The sequence below is a fragment of the Triturus cristatus genome, chromosome 7 (genome assembly GCF_964204655.1).
Source record: "Triturus cristatus chromosome 7, aTriCri1.1, whole genome shotgun sequence".
Taxonomy (NCBI): Eukaryota; Metazoa; Chordata; class Amphibia; order Caudata; family Salamandridae; genus Triturus; species Triturus cristatus.
Genome location: NC_140590.1, coordinates 1,429,373,111 through 1,429,392,067, shown reverse-complemented (window position 1 = coordinate 1,429,392,067; position 18,957 = coordinate 1,429,373,111). Strand labels below are relative to the sequence as shown.

At 44.3% G+C, this 18,957-nt stretch overlaps 1 protein-coding gene across 1 annotated transcript in view; it reads right to left on the bottom strand.

Annotated features, from left to right (window-relative positions):
- PEDS1 (plasmanylethanolamine desaturase 1) overlaps positions 1 to 18,957 on the bottom strand; it is a 180,123-nt gene that overhangs the window by 119,666 nt on the left and 41,500 nt on the right. Inside the window, exon 2 of the mRNA XM_085619152.1 lies at positions 14,203 to 14,322. Coding sequence (XP_085475278.1) covers positions 14,203 to 14,322 — 120 coding nt within the window. The remainder of the gene's footprint in view (positions 1 to 14,202; positions 14,323 to 18,957) is intronic.

Sequence of the window (18,957 nt, the reverse complement as noted above, 5' to 3'; positions counted from 1 at the left end):
AGTGTCTGCTTCCCTCACGCTACAAAAAAGGGGCATGGTGCGAACGCGCAGCGGACGCGCGCAGCGGGCGCACCGGCGGCGCGCCAAAGGCAAACCCGTCTGCGCCCGTCCGCGGCAGACCAGGGCACGGGGCCATGAATTCTGCTCTTTGTTCTTCAACCACTCGGAGGTATAGCTCCCAGGTCCTCCTTTCACTTAGAGGTAAGGTCTCCCCTCTATGTATCCCATTCTGCAACCCCACAGATGAAGGAATGACCTGCTCCCACTGTGGCTTCCAACTCCCTGGGGTTTCCACGGGCAAAACTCTGCTAGTCCGCATGTATTTACTGAACTGCAGATACCTCCCTAAGCATAGTACTGAGATCTTAATGCTCTTAGAGGAATTGGAACCAGACGCCTTGTTCCTGACGGAAACCTGGCTCCATTCGGAATCCGACCCCGATATCATTAATGCCCTCCCTAAGGGCTATTTGATTCTACGGGCAGACCGTCCCACTAGGAGAGGAGGTGGTTTGGCCATTATTTATAAGGAAGGATATAACTGTCGGAGCCTATCTAATTCCATACCCGACTGTGAAAGCCTATCCTTCGCTTTGGATTTCTCAGCCACCTACACCTTTTCTGGGACACTTATCTATCGCGCACCGGGATCTCTGGGGCAATTTCTCCATGGCCTCTCCCCCTCATTAGTTGACTCAGTGTGTAGCTCGGCCAATTACTCTGTGTTTGGAGATTTTAACATTCATTTCGACAATCCCGATGACTACAATGTCTCGGAGCTGTCTGAAAACCTTGCTGCACTGCAACTGCTACAGTTAGTCACTAAACCCACTCATTGTAAGGGCCATCTGTTAGATCCTATTTTTAGTAATAGCTCTGACCTCCTGGTGGAAAACCCTGTACCTCTCCCCTGGACAGATCACTTTCTGATTCCGTTCAAGCTATTTATTGTACATAACCCCCCTCCTCCGCCTACTGCTATTCGGGCAGAGCGGAATTGGTCTAAACTCCCCCGAATGGACTGGACCTTGGCCCTCGATACCACCACCTATATCAGATCCTACCGTAGCCAATCTAAATTTCAATAATTGGATTCTGAACTCTTTAGATGCAATTCTTCCTCTACAAAGCAGTAAAGCAAAACGGGCTACAAAAACTGCTCCTTGGTATTCTCAAGATTTGCGAGAAAGCAAACGATACTGTAAAAAACTAGAGAGGAAATGGCGGCTAGACTTTTCACCCTCCAAGAAAAGAGACTACAGAGCTGCTATAAAAATCTATAAGCAAAAAATCATAACGGCACAAGTTGCTTTTTACGAAGCGAAAATTAATGCAGCCGCATCTAAGCCTAAAGAGATTTACAATATCGCTAAAACTCTTCTCAAACTCCCAGAAAAAACTCCCAATTCTTTGGACGCTCAACGTCGCTGTAATGATTTGGCAGAATTCTTTCATAGCAAGATCCAAGTGATTTACTCCACCTTCCCAAATACCCAAATTCTTTTAACATCTTCGAAAGCTGTCGAGTCACGGGCTACTCTGGAAAAGCTCCCCCTACTGGATTTGTTCAGCTTACAGGCCTTGATGTCCCAGGTTAAGTCTGGATCGCCCAACGACCCCGCGCCTCCACGATCCCTGATCTCGGTCAGCCCGCTCATCATGCCGATTATCAGGGATCTGCTTAATGCCCCCCTGACCACCGGCATAGTCCCACTACCCTGGAAACAGGCTATGGTAAAGGCTCTGCTGAAGAAACCCAACTTAGATAGTAACAACCCGTCTAACTACCGCCCAATCTCTCTGTTACCTTGGTTGAGCAAAATTCTCGAGAAACAGGTCAACAAGGTATTGACGCAGTTTCTCGAAACCAACAATTTGTTGGATCCTTCCCAAACCGGATTCATGCCCCTGCATGGGACTGAGACCGCCTTGGTTGCAGTGACGGAGGAGGCCAGGAAGATTATTGATCAAGGAGGGACTGTGGCCATTCTCCTCCTTGATCTAAGTGCTGCGTTTGATACTGTTAATCACAGCATTCTTCTCCAGAGACTTTCTAACCTGGGAGTCTCCACCCAGGTTCTCCTCTGGTTTAAGTCCTTTCTATCCAACCGCTCGTTTCAAGTCTTCGAGAATGAGGTCATCTCCCCTCGTAAACCCCTAGGGTGTGGAGTACCGCAGGGCTCCTCTTTAAGCCCAACCCTTTTTAATATCTATTTGATCCCGCTGGCTGCTATCGTCCGCCCTTTCGGGATAAAAATTGTAACCTATGCAGACGACACACAGCTAGTGGTCGCTCTTGATCAAACCCCGGCACAGACTCCTAGTAATCTGAGAGACTGCCTAGAAGCAGTTGCTTCTTGGATGAACTCCTCTTGTCTTAAATTAAATGGAGATAAGACCGAGATGATGCTCCTGGGCAAATCCGATAACGCCATCAATAACTTCTGCTGGCCATCATGCCTTGGCCCCATTCCTACTCCCAAGGATTCAATTAAGAGCTTAGGATTCTGGCTGGATAAGACCCTTACCTTCTCTCACCAGGCGGCCATGGTTTCAGCCACTTGTATCGGTATGCTCAGGCTCATCAAAAAAATTCTCTCCAGACTCCCCTTCGAAGCCAGACAGATCATGACTCAAGGACTGGTACTTTCTCGCCTGGATTATGGCAATGCCCTTTATCTAGGGGCACCCCAGTCCACTATCAATAAACTACAGGTCATTCAAAACGGTGCAGCACGAATGCTCCTGCAAGCCCCCCGTTTTGTCTCTATTAAACCTGGCCTAAGGAAATTGCACTGGCTCCCAATTAGGGAAAGAATCGCTTTTAAAAGCTTATGTATCGCCCATCGCGCCTTCTGGAAGGTTGGTGCTACCATCAACCGTTCTCTAATCTCCCCTTACCTTCCTAACAGACATCTTCGGTCGGCTTCCCTGTTTCTGACCTCAGTGCCCAAAATCGAGAGATCCAGAGCTGGCGGACGATCGTTTTCCTTTAACTCCTCAAGACTCTGGAACTCTCTCCCTCTCCATCTGCGTTCAGAGCCTAACCATCTCTTATTCCGCAAGGGGTTAAAAACACTACTGTTTACTACCGCTGACTAGGTCCCCCCTTCTACTCATGTATGCTCAAGTTCGCTAGCGCTGGGACGCCTCAGGGTAGCCATCGCGCTTTATAAAAACTCTATTCATTCATTGAAATGCAGTTATCATAAATGACATAATTTTAGATGTTGCAGTCATGTTATCAGTGAGGTAAAAGACCATGTCATGAGTAATGTAATATAGGAGGAGATTCGCAATGCATCGCAATGTTGAGAGTTATAGTTACTGGCCACGTCATGAGTGATGCAGTAAGTGAGGTCATAAGCAATGCATTGCAAGTACATAAGTTATAGTTACCTGTTTATTTTCTATGGTTTTCTACTAATGAAATATGAACCTATCTAAAACATCCCTGTTTTCCCATCCCAAGGGATCACTTCATAAAATGGCGGTTGCACTTTCCACACAGGTTGCAGTCAGCCAATTACAGCACTGCTCCAGGAGCGTGAGGTCACCTAGGTCCAAGTAGGGGTCTCGAAAGGTCTGTGCCCCTAGATGTACATATGTGGATTTCTTTCAATAATTCTAAAACTACTGACCCGATTTACACCAAATAACAAGCATTTGCAATGCAATAGGTCTCGCATTTATACGAGTTTGAGCTATTGGCATTGTAAAATTACAATGCCTTTTATTTATGTTTTGGTTTTAAAACAAACAAAAGGCATTGTCATTTACAATGTCAGTAGCATAAACTCGCATATAAGCAGTGTGTGGAGTGCAGCAGTGTGCGGTGTGCAGCAGTGAGCGGCGTGCAGCAGTGAGCGGCGTGCAGCAGTGAGCGGCGTGCAGCAGTGAGCGGCGTGCAGCAGTGAGCGGCGTGCGACGGCGTGCAGCAGCGTGCGACGGCGTGCAGCAGCGTGAGGCGTGCAGCAGTGTGTAATGCAGCAGTGTGTAGTGCAGCAGTGTGAGGAATGCAGCACCTTGGCGTGCAGCAGTGTGCGGCGTGCAGCAGTGTGCGGCGTGCAGCAGTGAGTAATGCAGCAGTGTGCAGCAGTGTGTGGCGTGCAGCAGTGTGCGGCGTGCAGCAGTGTGCGGCGTGCAGCAGTGTGCGGCGTGCAGCAGTGTGCGGCGTGCCGCAGTGTGCGGCAGTGTGCGGCGGTGTGCGGCGTGCGGCAGTGTGCGGCAGTGTGTGGCGTGCAGCAGTGTGCGGCGTGCAGCAGTGTGCGGCGTGCAGCAGTGTTTCGTGTAGCAGTTTGAGGCATGCAGCACTGTGTGGCGTGCAGCAGTGTGCGGCGTGCAGCAGTGTCCTGCAGCATGCAGCAGTGAGTAATGCAGCAGTGTGCAGCAGTGTGTGGCGTGCAGCAGTGTGTGGCATGCAGCAGTGTGCGGCGTGCAGCAGTGTGCGGCGTGCAGCAGCATGCGGCGTGCAGCAGCGTGAGACGTGCAGCAGTTTGTAGTGCAGCAGTGTGTAGTGCAGCAGTGTGTAGTGCAGCAGTGTGCGGCGTGCAGCAGTGTGCGGCGTGCAGCAGTGTGCGGCGTGCAGCAGTGTGCGGCGTGCAGCAGTGTGCGGCGTGCAGCAGTGTCCGGCGTGCAGCAGTGAGTAATGCAGCAGTGTGCAGCAGTGTGTGGCGTGCAGCAGTGTGCGGCGTGCAGCAGTGTGAGGCGTGCAGCAGTGTTTCGTGTAGCAGTTTGAGGCATGCAGCAGTGTGCTGCGTGCAGCAGTGTCATGCAGCATGCAGCAGTGAGTAATGCAGCAGTGTGCAGCAGTGTGCGGTGTGCAGCAGTGTGAGGCGTGCAGCAGTGTGAGGCGTGCAGCAGTGCGTGGCGTGCAGCAGTGCGTGGCGTGCAGCAGTGTACGGCGTGCAGCAGTGTACGGCGTGCAGCAGTGTACGGCGTGCAGCAGTGTACGGCGTGCAGCAGTGTGTTTCGTGTAGCATTGTGCGGCGTGCAGCAGGGTGCGGCGTGCAACAGTGTGAGGCGTGCAACAGTGTGAGGCGTGCAACAGTGTGAGGCGTGCAGCAGTGTGCGGCGTGCAGCAGTGTGCGGCGTGCAGCAGTGTGCGGCGTGGTTTGTAAACAACAAGAAAAGCGGACATCAAAGGAAGAGTGGGAGGGAATGAGCATATGGGGTGTGAGTTATAACGAAAGTTCTGGCGAAAGCAGTCTGCTGCTTTCAAGTCCGATGCCAGATGCCAGCTTCGCGCTTGAATGCCTCACATGCACTGGCCATAAACCGCATTCCTAAGGTCTTGTGCCCCTTACTAAATCTCTCTGAATGCGTGAGGCGGCACACGCGCAGTAAGTAGCTGGTGGCAAATGGAATGTGCGTGGTTGTGCGCGTAACCGCCACCTGATCCGCCAGGGAAGCATTTGGGAGCATTTTCGGAAGCCCCTAAGTCTCGCTGAGCGATCGCTTACGTGATAGCCAGGCGAGACCTAAAAAGCTCTCTTTCTGGACCAGGCGCTAGCTTTCTGCCAAATTTGGTACAATTACGTGAAGCAGTTCGGGCTGTAGCCGTGTTCAAAATCCCTATGGGAATTAATATGGGAAAAATACTTCTTTTGACTTCCTTCCCTTCTTCTCAGCCCCCGCTTGACGGATCGGCCTAAAACATTCCATGCACAACTAGAATCAGTGGGGCACTGTTTTTTGGGAAAGTTTTTCTGAAGAGTCGTCGGAAGATGCCAAAGATATAGGCAAGCCAAAAAACGCATTTCCTATGAAAGCATGGTTCCAACTAGAACATAGCTTTACTACCTATTGGCGACCACCAGTAAGATAGATATATATATATATATATATATCTACTGGCGGTCGCCAGTAGATAGTTATAGTTAGGACCGTGTTTCCATAGGAAATCTCAAAATTCTATTTTGAATAACTTTGGCGCCGGTTGACGAATCCTCGCGAAATTTTCAAAACTAATGGGGCGCTCCGTTCAGCTCCTACCCTGAAAGTCTTGGGGCGATTCGTCAATCGGGGGCCGAGAAAAAAGGGGGGTCCCAAAACGAGTTTTCCCCATGCATTTTTCCATAGGACCTTTAGACACAGCTACAGCCCGAACGGCTGAACAGAATTACTTGAAATTTGGCAGAGAGGTAGCCATAAGGTCAAGGAAGTGCCTTTTGCAGGTCTGGTGTAAATCTGTTCAGTATTTCATGAGAAAATAGCATTTAAAAGCATATCAATATCTATACGCGCGCAGGGTGCGCGCACCATGCGAGCACCGTGCGAGCACCCTAACGTGCGCGAGCGTAATTCTGATTGGTGGTTACATGTTAGTCAACGTTCGAATCAGGAAGTGTCGGCCGCCATTTTGTTTGTTTTCAGTGCGAGAGTGAAAAAGGAAGGTGGCGAACGTGAAAAGGGGGCAGGGTAGAGAGTTCCTGACCCCCTAGCCTTTGTCAGGGGGTCCCTGAAGGACCCCGAAGGCAGAAAATTTTATTTATTTTTTTAAACGCGGGGGTGCGCGCACCGTGCGCGCACGGTGAAAAACCCAAAAAAAAATATTTAAAAAAAATACATAAATAAATTAGCATTTAAAAAACCGTACAAATTAACTGAAAAAACCATAGGTTTCACACACGTTATAGTTAGGAATTCGCATTTAAAAAACCTTGTAAATTCACTTAAAAAACCATAGGTTTCACAGATGTTATAGTTAGGTGGATATTTCACTCGTAAAAAACCAATGAAATTCCCCCGTTATAGTTAGTTCAGATAACTATAACTCGCGCGACCGCCACTCTATCACAAGGATGATGTCATCAGCGATGTCATGAGTGATGCCACTGACCATGTCATGAGTGATGTAATATGTGACGTCATGAGCAGTGGATTGCGGGCGCGCGAGTTATAGTTATCTGAACTAACTATAACGGGGGAATTTCATTGGTTTTTTACAAGTGAAATATCCACCTAACTATAACATGTGTGAAACCTATGGTTTTTTAAGTGAATTTGCAAGGTTTTTTAAATGCTAATTCCCAACTATAACGTGTGTGAAACCTATGGTTTTTTCAGTGAATATATATTACCTACTGGCGGTCGCCAGTAGGTAGTTATAGTTAGGACCACGTTTCCATAGGAAAACCTCAACATTCTATTTTGAATAACTTTGGCGCCGGTCGACGAATCCTCGCAAATTTTTCAAAATAGGTGGGGCGCTACGCTCCGCTCCTACCCTGAAAGTCTCGGGGGGATTCGTCAAGCGGGGGCTGAGATAAAAGGGGGGTCCCAAAACGCGTTTTTCCCATGCATTTTTCCATAGGACCTTTAGACAGGGCTACAGCCCGAACGGCTGAACAGAATTACTAGAAATTTGGCAGAGAGGTAGTCCTCAGGTCAAGGAAGTGCCTTTTGTAGGTTTGGTGTAAATCTGTTCAGTAGATTCTGAGAAAATAGCCTTTATATCAATATATATATCTGAGCCAGCTTACGGTGAGCTTACGGTACGCTTACCGTACGCGTACGGTGGCGTGCGCGAGCGCGATTCTGATTGGCCCTTAGATCTTAGTAAACATTCGAATCGATCGAAACCAGGAAGCGGCGGCCGCCATTTTCTCTCTCGCACTCTGAGGGGGGAGCTGATAAACAAATGCCAAAAACATATAAAGGGGCTGTTTAGACAGCGCCCATGCACATAACCATGTTAGTTGAGTCTTCAAAGATCCCCCAAGGCAAAAAACGGTAATTTTTCGAAAATTTCGCCGATTACGCTTACCGTACGCTTACCGTACGCGTACGGTAAAAAATTAAAAAAAAAAAATTCACACTCTCTCCACCCCGTGTGCAAATGGTGGCTGAAGGCCACCATTTGTGCATGGCTTATTTGTTCACAGCATTTCCCCAAAAAATTTCAACAGATTACCTATCACAAGGAAGCGCATAATATGTCCTCCATGTGCGCACGGTGCGCGAAGCGCATCGTGCGTACATGGCCCATCTAGCGTAACGTGGGCACGCGGTGCGCGTAGCGCACCGCGTGCCCACCGTGCGTGCACGGCACTAACTGCGTAAAGTGGGCGCGCGGTGCGCAAAGCGCACCGCGTGCTCACTGTGCGCGCACGGTGCGCAAAGCGCACCGTGCGCGCACGGAACGAACTGCGTTAAGTGGGCGCGCACGCCACGAATGGCGTAAAGTAACTTAGCATTTAAAAAACCGTACAAATTCACTGAAAAAACCATAGGTTTCACACACGTTATAGTTAGGAATTAGCATTTAAAAAGCCTTGCAAATTCACTGAAAAAACCATAGGTTTCACACATGTTATAGTTAGCGGAAATTTTACTGATAAAAAACCAATGAAATTCCCCCGTTATAGTTAGTGCAGGCAACTATAACTCACGCGACCGCAATCTTCTGCTGATGACATATGTGTCTTTATGAAAAAAAAATATTTGTAATATATGTATAGCTAAAAATGTATGGAAGAAGACATGGGCAAATAAGTGTCTAAATACAGTATTAGCATCAGCAGAGGATTGCGGTCGCGTGAGTTATAGTTGCCTGCACTAACTATAACGGGGGAATTTCATTGGTTTTTTATCAGTAAAATTTCCGCTAACTATAACATGTGTGAAACCTATGGTTTTTTCAGTGAATATATATATACATACATATACATATACACACACACACATATATACAAACACACACACACAAACACATATATAGCCGCCACAGATTTAGCCGTTTCTCTTGGTCTCTTCCGACTGGGAGCCCTTGGCAGGCTGGCTAACCCCTAAACTATTTACCACAATCTTCACATCATCAACGTTGTTCAGATCAAAGAAGAAGGCGGATTCTGTTTCTGCGTGCTTAATTATTCAAGCAGCATTTAACGCCTTCAGCTGGTTAACAGGGATTATCAAATGGCAAATCTACTGCCCCCAGGGTTTATCTGAGAGGAAAACCAGAAGTGGAACCTATACCGAAAACATTGGCTGTGATCAGTAAGCATCCATGTAAGACCAGACTTTTTTGCAAAGAACCAAATCATACCCATAGCCATTGTTACTAGTTTATCACTAGAACCAATTCAGGCCAACTGTATTTTGCATAACCTTTTTTAAGAGGCAACTATCCGTATCAATCGTAAAATTATACTTACAAAATTGCAAATTGGAAAAATCTACAACCCTTCCTAAAGCGGCATAACAAGAGTTCTCACAATGCAAATCTTCTACCTCTAAGGTTTGTCACTAGTGGTAACCAACAACAAACTCTTTGTCACTATGGTAATCTATAAGATTCTCTATAACAAAACACCTGCATGCAAGTTTGACCACTGTAGAGAATACATCCTTAAAGCCCAAGTGACTTTCATGAATCATGTATATGTTAAATAAGTCAGGCTTTCTACCTTGGTTTCAACTTTTTCATAATAATCAGATCAGGCCTGTAGCATTGACAGATGGCTCGTCACCGTAACCTACTCAGACCTCCTGTATTGAGCTTAAGCTTTAACACAAAGCACCATCTGGCATACTAGCCATAAAATTACAAAAGCATACAAAATTATGATTGGCAAGGCAAAACACTTTCTACTAAGAGGGTCTAACAAAGATAGATTTAGAGAGTGCAAATCTTAAATGCCCATGGTTTGTCAGAGGGCTCATCAACACCCAACTGTAATCTGCGAAATTCTGTTAAACAAAATACCTGCTTACAGGTTTTAGCAGTGTAATAACAGATTTGTTAAAGCCCATTGCTTTCAACACATGATTTTAATATTAGGTCAGATCTAGTTAGTTGGCTTGGGATTGTGATCTTGCAACCTACACAAGATGGGGGTTAGAATAAACCACAGCATACACATCCTATAACTCACATGTAACCGAGATGAAACCACTCCAAAAATAAATTGCAGTGGGGCCAAGGAATCTGGTTTATCTGCTCGAACTGAAACAACTGAATCCAGAAAAAACGGCACCTGTCACTGCCAACTGGTTTAAGTCTAGAATCATTATTTTTTGAGATTTCAAATTTGCCACACTGTCGTTCCGCTTCATGTAAATGTGCAAAAGCAATATTCTGAGAAAGCTTTTGGCTATATACAGCATCCATAAGACATCATACTGCAGCCAGTTAATCTTTCCTATATGTGTGCAGTCTGGTAAGTAAACAAGACCATAGCAGCTTGTTAAAGGATTAGTAAATCAGTAACTCGGTGAAAAGCTTTTAGCAAATGTTTCAGGTTGCTAGGAGCCTGGTAGAAACAATCAAGCAGGTACAGGTAAACTGAAATCTGGTGCTCCATTAAACTGGACACAAGGCCAAATTATAGAGAAAACATTCCTTGTGCGTTGATAACAAGCAAAATAAAATGAATTGTTCTTTTCTTGGCAGACTAGTGACTAGCAGCTATGAAAGCAAACCGCAGAGCTCACTAGTCAGCTAGTCAATGACTGAATTATTCGAGGAGTGTTCCGATGCCGGATACGTAAGGAGGAGCATATATCTGATCACCACACCAGATTCTTCGTTTTCTGGAATGCATAAATCAACCAGTTTAATTTCAGACTGATCATCTGGGATACTAATGTTTTAATAATGTGGCAAACATGATTGTATTCAGTTAGAAACTTTTGACAGCTCAATGGGAAATGTATAGCAACATTCATGCAGCAATAGGTCTTAATGTTGCATATCCAGTTGTCTTTTCTATCAATTTAGACCAGTTTTAAGAGCAGTGAAGGAGCAACAGTGTAGTATAAAGTAAGCACCACCAAGTGGCGAGAAATGAGGAACAAGGAGTAAGGAAGGAGACAGGTGGCATGTAAAAAAATAAAATAAAAAAATAAAAAGCAGAGGAGAGCAGAAGGGGCAGGGAAACCAACAATGCTCTAGGAGGGTGGTGGGGAAGAATTGGGAGTCAACATGGAGAATATGGGTGGGGATGTAAAGAGGGAAGCAGCACATGGGGGTGCGCAAGAAAACATGTACTCCCATCTCCTATAGGTGCAAAAGAAAACAGTTGTTCCATGAATTTGAGCAGTGGAAGGATCCAAGTCATGCAATACAAAGGATGGCAATGAAGCTGTGCTCCAGAACAGGGACAAAAAAAGGAAGATACAATCACCAAATACGAAGCAAGCAAATACTACTTTAGAGAAAAACAACTAATTGTAAGCAATATACGGACCCAAAGTCCACTGTATGCATTGGTACTGTCCATAATAGTTATTTGGCCAACATAGCAAAAGGTATCTGTGGGGAAGACCTGACAAAAAAGGGGTGCACTAAAGGAAAAGCATGAGAGACTGCATTGTGGAAGACAAGGAGGATACGAGAGAAAGCATGAGGGAGACCGCTGGAGAGAAACCAATGGACGACATGAGCTTGATATTATTTAAAGATCCATGAGGCTTCTATTCTCAACTTCAGTTGGTCTGTGCTGAATTTTCTGTTCATTTGTCTTTAAGCTTCCTCGTCATGCAAGATCCCATTCATTAAAAATACTACTCTATACAAGTCTGTGGGTTGTTCTGTAACATAAGGCTGTGCTTCTCAGCCCAACTTTCTAAGATTGATTACTTATCAACATCTGTAGATCAACTTCCTCCTTATACTGATGTTTACATGGACATTTGTAAAATTCTACATTAATCCTTTCAGTACAGTAATAATTATATTTATACAAAGGAACGAACTGGAATTTTCTCTAAATTGTATACATGTGCAACATATGTAGAGGAGCACAGTGTAATATGCTCTGTATCGCTGATATTATATGGGGGGGTGATTCACAAGAGGTGAATCCTTGAATAGGTCATGATGACACTTCTGCTTTAGAAATTTTAACAAATAGTACATTACTCACTGTGCATCTGTATATATGTTTTATCCCATGCGGGTTTGAGTGTGAATTAAAGACATTTAATAAGAATCACAACGGGTTAAATATATGTACTGAGAGAAAAGTTACACTGATCATTTTTTACTTCTGTCATGTTACTATTGCATGCATTCAGTAAAACAATAAGTGTTTTTTCATGTGTGTTACACTGTACTGCGCCAATAACGTAGCATTTCACCATTGTGCAGTGGTAATGAATATGAGTTTATTAGTAAACATGCTCCAAAATAGTGTGTTATTAGCAGGCCTGGGCGTTGTTTGCGGAGTTTTGCTATGCGGAACTCCGCGAAGTTACAAAAAAATACATTTGCACTGGTCTTCCTGTCGCTCTGGAAGAAATTCTACCCGAGCGGCAGCTCGCGAACTTACCCTCTGCAAACGGGGAAAAACTCTGCTACACTACGCTAAGCGGAGTTTTCTGCACTCCGCGGATCGAGGAATGCAGAAAACTTTTGGCCATATTTATTTTCACTGTTATGGCATATTTAAACAACATATGCATTTGTTTGTTTATAAGGACCACAAAGGAGGATGCTGTTAACTTGCCTGATTGGGTCCCTATGCCTGGGTATTCGAGATAAAGCTTTACAAAGAACCGATGCTAAATAAGGTGCATGTGCACTCCACCATCATTTTTTATGCAAACTGAAGTTCAAGGTGCTTTTGGTGCACACCCCATTACTTTGACTGCCACAGCTAGAGTTCCATTATTTCGACCGGACCATTGCCTTCAGAACCCTTAGTTCGAGTCCAATAAAGCAGGGGTTAAAAAAGTACATCTACCGAGTTAAAATCATGTTCAGGAGGAAGTAAGATCTAGGATCAAGTATTGACTCACGCCCCCAAGTTCAGCACACAAAAAAACGCACTCTAAATAGTTAATTAGCAACTAAACACACTTTCACGTCCTCAGATTTTTGCTGCAATACAGTCCGATGAACGTATAGTGACACAAATGTCCAAACATCATTGCGGCACAAATGTCGAAACCGCATTTGTAGATTTCATCGAAGTGAGTCAGCCATGCTACTTAGATCACACTTTAAAACACACAGAGTATCCAGTGTGTACCAGGAAACAATTACGTTTGCATCTGTAGTTTTACAATATAACGTATTGTATTGCACTGGTATTTTCACCGCATAAGCATTAGATGATTTATCAGAGGATAAACGGATTTAAAAAAATTTAATTCTAACATTTTGGTCTTTGCTTTTCTTTTTGTTTGGGGCACAGTGGGAAAACGCTCTAGCTAACCTCAATCTCTATTAAAAGGATATGGTAAGTTACTTCATCAGGTTTCTATGGTATAGAAGACCACTACTGTCCAGTGTTGTATTTTAGGCGTCTTATGTCAATTTAGACTTCTACACAAAATTTCTTGTTCCACTCAGTTTGTACTTTTTTTTAGGCATAATAAAGAAAAATAGCATCATGATAGCATTGTGCATTGGGGGGTTGTCGATTACTTCTCGGAGATTATGCTGCTGAATTGTGTGTGTGATTTCGTGGATGTTTGCATAAAAACTCAATAAAGTGCGTTTAAAAAAAAAAAAAGATAGCATTGTGTGCCTGAATATGCACACCTTGCATTTTAATGGCCCACGCGTATTTTATTGTGTTAAGTACCATCAAACCATACAAGACGAATACACCATACAAGACGAATACACCATACAGTGTATTGAGGCCAAGACATTTCTATATGGTTCGGAACTTAACATTCTGAAATGAGCCTTAGAAGCCTTTTATACATCAGAAATCTGAATAAAGTGCATGGTTATGACCGCAATCAATAAATGTAGTTAACAAACCACTCATTCTTGATTTGCTAACGAGAAATCTATTAAGATGACAATCAGGCTTACCAAGGAATTCTAGTCTTCCTTACCATGAGGAAATGCCTCGTTGCAAAAAGGCAAGCCCGATTAAACACTCCACACAGTTAGTGCTATGCCATTTTTTCATGCCTCCATTAGCTTGCCATTAAAAATAAATATACAGTGTATACACGGTTATACAAAAATCAATCATTAACTTCGCATCCGCAACAGGGCCTCTTATTCGAGTTACCTTTTTCTGCAAGTAGTCCTTTAAAATGGAGTAGGCATCACAGAAACAGACATTCAGAAAGCTTTGTAAAACTGGGTATTATACTCAATAAATGGCTCACTAAGCTGCATTTATGTTCCTATGCAAGCAACATCAAATTGATGCGTTGAGAGAGCAAACCCCCACAGAGACATATGTATATTGCACTCGCTGTTACATAAAATGTACATAAAATTGGCCTTACGTATTCCAACTATAATCATCACCGTATGCTCCAGACTTGAATGCAGTAGAAGATTGCAAAAGTTGAATAAAAGTAAAAAGAAGCATGAAATCACGGAAATCCATTCTTGCAAACGTTTCCCTGTGGAAAAACAAAGAAGGAAGTAGATCAATTGTAATCAGTCTATAATATCAGCTTTGCTCAGCTTACACATTATGTATGACATGCTTACAAAACAGCATTGCAAATGAACCACATTTTAAAAAACAAAAAAACCACGACGAACCATCCATCCAATGTGCAATACGTAATAATATATCTTACTCTAACCATGCACACACCTTTCATCGAGACTTATTTTTCACATCTGTTTCGGACTAAACCAAAGCACAAAGATTAAGATCTGCTGGGAACGCACATCTTTATGCTTATGAGTCCTAAAATAGGGCCAAGCTCTAGAAAACGAGGGCTTTAAATGCGGATGAAGCATAGGGTGAAAGGTGTTTAAGGTAAAAAAAAAAATGTAACTATTAATGCCCTATAATAGGACTAATACTTGCCCTAAAAAGATCTATTAGAGGTGGTAAAAAGTCTGTAATCAGTCATATTAACGTAAAATATCCATCCAGCAACTACACCAACAGCTTGAAGAATTTTCTTTACATTTATTCAAAATTGGATATCAAAGGCATGTTTCAAGCTCAGCCCCCTTTTCACCTGAAAAAGGTTTGTGTTTATCGACAAAGACAAGTTAAAGAATGGCTCTCAGTAGGGACCTACACAGAATTTACAGCTCAACTGTATGTACAAGTGCCCTTAGATTCTATGATGACAACAGGCTCAACATTACACCAAGACAGCTCTGCATCAACTCTCCCTTCACTGCAGTCATTGAGTTGATCCATGAACCAGGCTTCTAAATGGCCAATGCACCTGCAAGGAGGAAATACCCAGCTCACCACCAAACCAAACACTAATGTTCATGACTCAAAAGCATCTTCCTTGTAGACACATTGCCAAAGCCCCTTAAAGAATTACAATCAACCACATGTTTAAACAAGCATTTGCAATGCAATTGGTCTCGCATTTACACGATTTGGAGCTATTGTCATGGTAAATGACAATTCCTTTAATTTATATTTTGGTTTTTTAAATATAAATAAAAGGCATAGTCATTTACAATGCCAATAGCTTAAACGCTCGTAAATGCGAGACCTATTGCATTACAAATGCTTGTTAAAGGTAAATGTGAAGACATGTTTTCCAAGAAAATGCTGTGGCACCTTGCATTGCAAGGAATTGGTCAGCTTTCCCAAAAACAATTTTATATAAAAAAAAAAAAAAATTTGGATTATCCTACCTATTTTAACTCACTTACTCGCTTCATGGTATCTACACACCACAGGCCACACACCCCCACTTCATCATTCGGCAAGGAACAAAAGTTCTCAGGTAAAGAGCCCATACAAGGGTGCCCAATGGGTATTGCAGCGCCGACCCAACGAGGAGCAGGTCTAGATGATGAAGCATGACACCTAGCTTGCTGGGTATGTGAGGAACCTAGTTCCGAAAGAGCGGGATCCCCCTCCTAATCCCTCTCCAATACCAGGTCCCACCGCCACTACCATTAACCAATGATAGCGGTTGGTTCCCTGACTTTTATTGACTAGGCTCTACCCCAGGAGGAACAACATACCAATAGTTAGTAGGATTTGACAGGGCGCCTATGCTGAACCTCGTTAAAAAGCCCCATAGTCCCCTCTCTTGTGATATATTTTGCTGTTTCTGTCATTACATCCAGATATATGATACAACAAGTAACATCATACCTACAACAAGTCAGGACTATTGGCTTTGTCAATGATTGTTAGTTGCATAAGATAAATAAGCAGCTTCTATGGCTTGTATATAATATGGACAAAACTTCCATTTAAAGCCCTGGTGACACCACGACAAGGTTGCGGCGCCCGAGTTTCAAAAAGAGAAGGGCAATCCGAAGAGAAAATTACTCTCTTCAAAAGACCTCATGCCGTAACTTTTCCACTAGTGAGAAGTGAGCAGTGAGAGCACGGCCACAAGATGTGCCTGTTGTCATTGCAGTCCGGTAAAAAACGGACCGCTTGTGTCAGCGCACAAAACAGAGCCCGAGGGAGACCCGTATCGAGGTGCTCGTTAAACAACTGCCGGTGCTCAGCACTGGTGAGACCCGGCCCACTTAAAGCCCTTGGTGAACAGCTCCCGCAGTGGGCCTGGCACTTATTTTGTTTTTACAAATTAGGCAATGCTGCAGCCCTGACTGTTGTGGGGGCGATTGGTGGGTAAGCACAGACTGCTTGGATGGGAGCAGAGGAGCTGCAGGGTTCTTGATAATCACGCAGGGTGGCATTATTGTAAATGCACATTTGTCTGTCTTTTTCAAACGTAGCGCGGGGAGCGTCAGCACTGAGGCACTTTCAGTTAGGCATTGATCGAGCTGCTACCACTTGAAGTGCCAAGTAGATGCTTTTTTAATTTTAGAACCATACTATTTTTTATGAAAAGAGCACCTTTCCTGAAATGCAATAACAGCTTTGTAAAAAAGAGATATACAAAGGCAACACACAGTAAACGTTATGCAATAAAAAATGCAAAGGTTGTATGGATGAAAGATTATGTAAATAAATTCACCATCGCAGTGCTTTTTGACCATAGTGTACTTGGAAAGAAAAAGATACACGTCACACATAAGAATTGAAATGTCACAGATAAGGAAAATTCAAACTTGGCAGCGGTAAATGCACAGGCTTAGTTTGTAGCCTGCACTAGGCCCGAAGCCTCTACAACTGTCAACCTGCTGCAGGGCTTTAAGTGGGCCAAGTCTCACTGGGTCTGAGCGCCGGCAGTGTTTAAGGGGTGCTCGAAACGGGTCTCTATCGGGCTCTGTTTTGTGCCCTGGCACAGACGGTCCGTTTTTTTTTCCGGACTGCAGTGACAGCAGGCACAAGGATGTGCGCATGGTGAGCATTGTAGAGGAAGGGAAATCCTTTAAAGAGAGTCATTTTCTCTCTGGATTTCCCTTCTCTTTTTGAAACTCAGGAGCAGCAACATTGCCGTGGTGTCATACGGGTTCTAAGTGGAAGTTTTTTCAATATTATATACAAGCCATAGTTGCGGTTTATTTATCTTATGCAACTAGCAACCATTGACAAAACCAAAAGTCCTGACTTGTAGGTATGATGTGACTTGTTGTATCATATATCTGGGCGCAATGACAGGAACAGCAAAATACAAGTCGGGCCGCACACTGTGCTAAACAGATTTTTAGCGGAGGTGTTTTAAGCCACGCCCCTAATTACATTGGCCACGCCCCTTTGAGAGACCCCCCAGTTTTTTCATCCAACTTAAAGCCCTGTCTAAAGCCCTGTCCTGCTGCACTGCTTGTGGAACACAACTTCCTAAACTACGAGCTAGTTGTGTTTCGACTTTTCATGCCTAAAAGACCGGTGAGAGCATTACATCAAACACAGATACCAACAGTAAAGAGCCTTCCATATTCAGTGGGCACGATACTAAGGCACCCACAACCGCTACTCTAATTCCGCCCGCCAAACTTGTCTGCTGCCAAGGTGTTGTTTTGGGTTCAGTGGGAGGTGGAGGCAGAGCCGTGGCTCCGTATACAAAGGGTGAAATGCAGAGAAGCTGCTGTGTGACAGCCCCGCCCATACACCACATTCATTATGCTTATGCATGAGTGTTAGAGATTAATAAGTAGACACACATCACTGCTCTGCTCACTAAAATTATTTAAACTATTCTTTCTTTAGAGTAACATTCCTCTAAAAAAACAGACTAAAATAGGTGGGGACTGGAGACGCATCCGCTTTAAAAGAATCTCCAAGCTGCACGCTCTTTTGAGGGAACTATGTGTTATTCCAGTAATAATATACCGCGGTCCTACCGTTTCCACTTTGGCAGACATATGGCAAAGAAGGCAAACGACACAGCTAGCCTCTGAGATACGCTCGCAGGCTTCATTTGCGTGAGGCGGATGAATGGGTTTATGATACTAATCTAGGGACAGTATTAGTTATAGATGTCAAACAGAAACAAACCATGCCCGGCCACCATGGGGTGCGGGGGCACTTTCAGTGTGGGACATGTATTTGCTATAGGGGAAGGAGGGAAGTGAGCACTGACATGCAGAAGATAACAAGACGCTCGACTGGGAGGCACTCTGCGCTCCAGCCTTAGCCACTTCCTGTTTTGCACAGCCCCAGTGAGTGGCTGCCCGGGCCTTGAAGCACATGAAAAGGGAGGGGGGCTGGGACAGCTGAAGCAGCGCATGTCGTGACTGCAGTAAGAGAAACTCATTAAAACAAGCATTTGCAATGCAATAGGTCTCGCATTTGTGAGAGTTTAAGCTATTGGCAATGTAAATAACAATGCATTTTATTTATGTTTTAAAAATCAACAAGTAAATAAAAGGCAGTGTCATTTACAACGCCAATAGCTCAAACTCTAGTAAATGCGAGACCTATTGCATTGCAAATGCTTGTTAGATCAGGCAGCAGAGTACACCATCTTCTCAAGGCCGGTTCCTGCATATGTCGGACCCACCTTTTTTGTGTTTTGGGGCTATCCGCTTTAAAAATGAAGTAAAACCAGCCAAGGTGGAATGAGTAAGCAATTGGAAAAGGAAGCGTAGGACAGGGTGGTGGTCTTGTGATCAGAGAGACTAGGTTGGTGTAATAGCTTAGGGCGAGGAGTGGCATGTGTTCGCCATCTTGTATTGTGCCT